We start from the raw sequence: 7,068 nt of genomic DNA, 5'->3' as shown, positions 1-7,068 counted from the left end.
TGCATGTAGGGCACATAGCATTTCTCGGATGCAACCTTTCACAAATCTGCATCAGGCAGTTCAGTAATCTGTCCTGCAGGAATAACTGACATGAAGAGTTCTTGTTAAGTGTAACAGCAGCATTTACACAGGTAGCTGCAAGTGTGATGTCTCTTGGAACAGCTAGAGTTCTGGAAGTGGGTCATCAAATGTACCTCATCATAATGTTTTCCGTCCTGAAAGAACTTAAAAAGCCCCATGCTAAGTTAGTCGTATACTTATTGTGAGAAAAATTTGGGTAATGCTGAGATAGATGGCAGTTTCACATTCTTGTAGAAAAGGACAGATTCTTCATCAGGGTGCAATATTTCAACCTTAACATATATAAACATATCTACCCATATTGTCAATTACCGTTCGTTTACATTCATTTCATACTTTGAAAAACTATGGCATAGCATTAGATTCAAATTACAGATTTTTAAATGCACATATGACTTTAGACTGCTTCTTCAGAGAATTGCAACTCAATCAAACAGCAATATTCTTATAAGTTCTTTAGTGGCACTTGAGGGCTGCTCCATGCACCCTTACACTCATTAAAAGCACCCAAAAACTTTAAGGCATCTTTTTGATGTGCTGGTTGTATGGATGCAAACAAACTGTTTTGGAAGATGTTTGTTAAAAATTTCAAGCAAACAATACTTTTATTGAACATTTTTTAAAATAACAACCAAATATAAATTATTAAGTTGATGAAAAATCATCTTTCCAAAATCATGTTGCTTACTGACTGTACTCTTTCAACCAAGTGACAATTACGTGGATGGTTATCACAAGTCCAGCACATTTGAACCAGAAGTTCAGCACTGCTGTACAAGAAATTTTTCCACATTATTGTACCTAGTAGCAACTAGAAAGATTAGGTGTAGATTAGGGTACCTAGTTGCAATTGAGGAGGTTGGAAGTTTGTGGCATTGAGTAAATTGGTGATGACCTCAGTTTTTTTTTTGTGATAGCTAACAGCATTGAATTCTTGCATATAAATGGCCCTTGTTTATTAGACAGGTAATGCATGCAATTTTGCATCTTGGTCTGGTCCAACATAGGTACTATTATTGCCTTTGGATGCATTTATTTTCTACAAAGCTTGCCACAAGGCTCTTGCCTGATCTGTGAGCCAGCTCCAAATTCCATCAATACTCAATTCACTATCTTGCCTATAGATTCTCCAAAGTGCATCCACTGGCTCTCTTCCTAACAACTTTCTTTAGGTTAGGCAGATTTCATTTTATAAACATAACATTAATATAAATTATCACTAAAAGGCCTTAATAGCCACTTCTGAATACCATCTATGACAATATTTAATTAGGCAAGTATTTATTTAATTTTTTTTCATATTCTGCATATCTTGGGCATAAGTTCTGTTGTAAGACTAAAGTTAGTTATGATATTATTATTATTACTAGTAGTTATAATACCTAGTATTATTGTTGATTCCCAAGAAAGTCAATTGAAACAGTTGTATTGGTATTAGGTACCGTAAAATGGGTAACTTAGACCGGCGGGGTAACTTAGACCACTTTTTGTTTTTTTAACAAAAACCCCCACAACTCAAAAACTATTTGACATAGAAAAATTTTGTCAATGGGCATTAAAGGCCTAATACTGAGGCTACATTCCCTGTCTCTTATACACATCTAGATGTGTATAAGAGACAGGTTGTATGTTAAGAACAACAGAACAACTATATTTTAAAACATCAATTACAATTCCAAGTGTATACTCACCTGCTGATTTTGTTTTCTTCATAGAGATTCTGCCTATCTTGGGAACTTATATTTTTGAAAGTCAACACATAATTAGATTTCCGATGAACCATAGTAAGAAATTTTTTATTTCCTCAATCATCAATGAAGAGCTATGAATTTCTCTTCTCTTGAGTCACTCCAATGATAAAATTGATTGGAACATTATTAATCACAGAAGACTGCACTGAAAGCTGATCCATATTACCATATAGCATTATATTACAGATGAACAGCTTATGTTGTAGTTAGAGCAGAAGCTGATGAGCAAAAATTAGTGTAAATTTATGAGTGAAGATTACAATTAGAACTTTTGGCTGCGATTTGAATAACATCTATGGCATGTACCCATGTATTTTCCTTTATTGTGTTCATTTCAGTACTTACATCTTTAGTCTCCTTAAAATGCAAGTTAATAAGGAATTAAAAGCAAAGAGAATGCCAAGTGACCATATCTATATTGAAAACGTTTCGGAGTCCAGCTCTAGACAGCTCAAAAATCTAGAAGGAATGAAAACAATCATTATAATTCAAAACTCCAAAGTCAGACATTAAAACCTATAATTGACAAATAAGGGACAAATCAATTGTAAAAACAAAAACGAACACTTGCAAAGCATTAGAAAATAAACACTAGAATTTGAAAGCCTAGCAATTAACTATTTCACAAGGATATGAACTGTGTGAATTATTGAGACAGGGTTTTTCTTTGAAGAGATGTCCTGTCAAATGGGGTAATAAGGGATGGTTTAAAATATTTTTTTGTTAATAACTTCTTACTATGAAAAATTTCCTAAACAAGTTTAGGCTCATTTCAAAGCTTTTTGCGAGGGCTATGGTATTGCATCTCCAAAAAAATTTCATACGCTATTTGTAATGTGCCAGACACAAAATAAAAGCATCCCAAATTACCCCTGGCCCAGGCCAGGGAAGGGGGTAATCCAAGACACTTGAAATAAAACTTACTAATTTAAAAATGTTTGAAGCATGCAATGTGTACATCCACTACTAACAGTACCTACTCTTGACAGGCAAGTCAGGCATGGTCCATGGATGGAATATCTATATTTAATGCAATAATTTCAATCTAAATGTGTGGGCAAGATCTTCTAAAGGCATAAATTTTGCTGCTGAAGCATCGCCAAAGATCTTGCGATATTCACCCACTCTCTGCACAGTGGGACTACGGTAAATGCGGTATATTCCGACACTTTAAGGAAGTAGCAAAAAATGAATGGCTATAAAAAATTCACCTTACATGCAACTCAAGTTCTGTTTGCTTTACGTCACTCTCAAAACACCGCACTGCGAGCCAGCAACAATGAAACGCGACCAAATGTTGCCATATTTATTTAAAAGCCTTTAGAATGCAAACCTACCAAATCCATATATTCCAACATTGTGCATGACTAAATTTGGCATTTTGTGAGACTAATTCCAGCCGCGCTTCAAACTATTAATTCGTAATGCCGACACTCTTGTGTTCAAATTCCGATCGCTGTGTGAGCTGTATTGGAATATGACACAGCTTGGAATTAGATTAGAATACTATTGAATATTGAACATTACTTAATTAGGGTTTTTAATTAAGAGCTATTAAGCTTTTAATTAAGAAAATTTTAATTTTTGCACACAGCTTGGAACGAGCTGTGTGTGTCTAATTCCAACTTTCCAAGCTGTGTCGGAATTAGTTTTTATGTGTCTGAAACCGTCTCTTAGCTTAATCATATATTAATTTTTTTGCCACTTGAAATCAGCAAATGCAACTTTAAAAGTATACCTACTTAAAGGATTCCTAATATATTCACAGACCGACAGACATATTTAAAAGACTCAAACCATAATATTCTTTCTACACAAACAGTTTATCACAATTTGAAAGAGCAAGGTCAACTATCAACTTTGACAAGTTTTTTGATGTTCTCACTGGGTGAGGTGCACTGTCTCTCTTTGAATCTCAACATTTTCCCACCAGATGGCTCAGAACTAGTGTTTTGGCAATTGGCAATAGTATGGTGCGCACAAGTATGACGTCACTATTTGCAACCCTCAACAAATGCAAGGAACTAAGAAAAGTTTAATGTAAAGGAAAAAAGTCGAGAAGTGTCGGAATCAATGTCGGACTATACTATGTTTACCCTAACATGTGCATGGGAGTGATGGGACTTAGTAAATAATGAGTTCGCGGCTTGTAAATGGTTTTTCACAGCCAAAGATATGGAATTCGCAGCTTGTAAATGGCTTTTCATAGCCAAAATATGGAATTCATGGGCCATCAAGGGCCATTCACGGCTTGAAGAAATGGAATCACTGCTGGAAAACCCATTAAACCACGGCTGGAAAACCTATTAAACCACGGCTGGAAAACCCATTAAACCACGGCTCAAAAAATCCAGTTGCGCCTTGCTGGCAGCGGCAACTGAGTGGCAAGTAGGCTACCTAGATACCATAAAATGGGGTTAGCCTACTTTGACTCCCGGGGTACCTAACTTTGACCACTATTTGTTTTCTTAACAAAAACCCCCAAAACTCAAAAACTATTTGAAATAGGCTACCTAGAAAAATTTTCTCAATGGAAGATTGGAAGTACCCCCTCCAATTCAGAGTACCCCCTCCAATTTTTTTATTTTTTGGTCAAATAACTCCAGGTTTTGATGCATTGTATGATTGTAAGAGAACTCTTCTAGTTACATATGCAAATGACAAATTTTAGGAAAGTGTCATAGTTTGCAAATGGGGGGCACTGCCTCCCAAATCCCAATGGGGGAACTCTGACCAGTGACCACCTGATGGCAGCCGTGACACGGTTCCAGTCACGTACCCAGTCTTACAAGTGTGGCGGAACCCAAAGTTTATGAAATAATTTTTTTGAGAATGTAGTATTGGCTGGACTTGGAAGATCAACTTCATTAAGAGATTCGAGTCTTGATATTATCTATTACATTACAATATGACTCAATAATGGTTGAATGTATTTATTTATGACTAAGCAATGTGTAAACGAATATTTATTTTGCGACTGTAATATGAAATCTTGTCTAGCTGTGGTGTTTGTAGTCTTGGAACGAGACAGGGTGTAGCTCCAATGTGATTGGTCGAGCTGCTCCTAATCTCATTATAACGTGCGCTAGGCAGTCGTGAACGATGGAGAGTTTGGTCTCTTAGGAATTAGTTTAAGATTATTAGATTTTTAACTGTGATTAGATTGCCAAATGATTACAAATATGTTGACTTTATTGTATTATAATATATTATCTATTTTTTTGCACTTAGGAAGTGTTTACAGTCTGTTTTGTACATTGTAAATGGGTTGTTGAAGTAAGCTCATTTTGGCTGAGTTACCCCCTCGTTGTGTGCACTCGGAAGTTGTGTGTGCTCAGTCAGTCAGTGGTGCTGGGTTGGGGTGGCACGGTTTCAACTCGAATCAGGCAGAGCCAAATTTGGGCTTCCAAGAATAAACTCCACTGCAGTTCTGGGCATAACTCTTAATGAGTTCCACTAACGGACTAACAACGGCATAGGTGGAGTTCTTGGATAGTTCCAGGTTTTGGCTGCATTGGGCGGTTAACAGCCGTTCAAATCGCAACCTCGAGGTAGAGGCTAATAACCTCTGCGCTCGAGTAAACTGTCAGCGGCTTATTGGAGGCTCGTACCCTTCAATAGTTGTGCTTTTGAGGCGTAACTGCCACCCCGGTTCTGTGTTCTGGGCAGTGCATTAGGGCTCGAACCCCTGATCATTGCGTTGGTTGTCGGCATTGTGGCTGTCTCTTATACACATCTAGATGTGTATAAGAGACAGNAAACATGACACTTTAGTGATAAATAGTGAATTATCAATTCTGATTATTGGCCTACAAAGACAGACTTTACTCAAAAGTTTCATGGGCAATCTTCAAATTCAGGATTAAATAAAATTCTCCATCTATACACTCGTTGGCATAAAACTTGTAAAACAAATTATTACAATAGTTCATGAAGTTAACAGAATTATCAGAGAAGAGAAGGCATAGTACAATAATTAAAATTTGCTAACAATAGATCTAAGCATGGCATATGATACAACAACACACAAACATTGAAACTAACTTCAGTTTGCGCAGCAATATTGCCAGTAGAAGAGCTCAGCCGCTGCTGGCTGGAGATGGCGCTTTGAAGTCCTTTTTTGGACTTGGAACTTTGATTACCAGCAGGGATTTGGGGTCTGTCTTCTTGGGCGTTCCAGTCCAGGCGTCTGTCAAGTTTCAATTTCGGTCGCCAGAGTGAAGACGTCGCTGCAAATGGAAAACTCGTATGAATTTGATTGGAAAATAAGATGAAATAAAAAATTACTCCGTCAAGACCATTCTTCTAACTACACATGAACTGAAACTAGAAATATCGTACCAATAACTGGACAAGTAAATAAGATATATTTAAATACATATTTGTCCAAACCTCACTCAAGGAACATACCAGGCAATAGATCATATTCCTTAAAGACTGGATGAGACTTGAGGACACCCAAAAAGCATTGCTCTGAGTTGAATTTAGAAAAATGCACATTCTTTTCTGTGGTGCCATTTATTCCTTCAATGGCAGCCACAGCATCATCTATTAGAGTACTGTTATCATGTTGTGTTTGTATTTGTGAAGCTGATAAATTAATAGATGATTTAATTTTCATGTCTGGCAGGTCATTTGTGGCTTCAGATGAATGTTTTGATGGACTCTCTCTCACTGGCTGGTTGGTACAACTTTTGCCTTCCTTCTGACAGCTCTCATTCAAATGCTGGTCATTTCCTGAATAAAATTCCTTGCCACAAAAGAGACACTTCTTCAGTAAGTCTGAATTGAGGGACTTGTTTAATCTCCTTTCATTGATGAACTTTGAAATATTAGTTGCATTTTTAGAGATAGCCTGTTTAGCCATTGATGTTCTTGCTGCTTCATGAGATGGTCTGACAGGTCCCATAGAAGCACTAGTGAAGACTCGTCTGGTGGATCTTGCAGCCTTCCTGGAAATAAAAAATATAAGGAACCTCTTAACAGAAAGAACCTCTTAACTCAATTGCAAGGAACCTCTCACACTGCAAAGTAAGCCCTATGTACTACTCAGGGAGTAGCCAAGTGGGCACAAGGGCACAAAAATAAGCGCTAAAACTTCCACATGAAATCCCATGTCATTTTCAATAATTAAGCAAGAACAAGGGAATTCATTGAATTAAATTTTCATGCCAGCATTAAAGAGACAGGGAGACAATGTAAACATAAAAGATGTTCAGGCTATGCCGGAGACCAC

At 37.0% G+C, this 7,068-nt stretch overlaps 1 protein-coding gene across 1 annotated transcript; it reads right to left on the bottom strand.

The window, feature by feature from the left end:
* Positions 1 to 5,886: 5,886 nt before the first annotated feature.
* Positions 5,887 to 6,784, bottom strand: LOC108677989 (the record flags this gene model as incomplete). The annotated part of the gene is given in 2 exon segments (XM_018166310.1): positions 5,887 to 6,061; positions 6,243 to 6,784. Coding segments are annotated over 2 exon segments (674 nt in total), but the record flags the coding sequence as incomplete, so codon positions are not given.
* Between the last annotated feature and the right edge of the window lie 284 nt (positions 6,785 to 7,068).

This window comes from Hyalella azteca, unplaced genomic scaffold, assembly GCF_000764305.2.
Source record: "Hyalella azteca isolate HAZT.00-mixed unplaced genomic scaffold, Hazt_2.0.2 contig4394, whole genome shotgun sequence".
Classification (NCBI taxonomy): Eukaryota; Metazoa; Arthropoda; class Malacostraca; order Amphipoda; family Hyalellidae; genus Hyalella; species Hyalella azteca.
The sequence above is the reverse complement of the archived record's forward strand: the minus strand, read 5'-3'. Positions and strand labels throughout refer to the sequence as shown.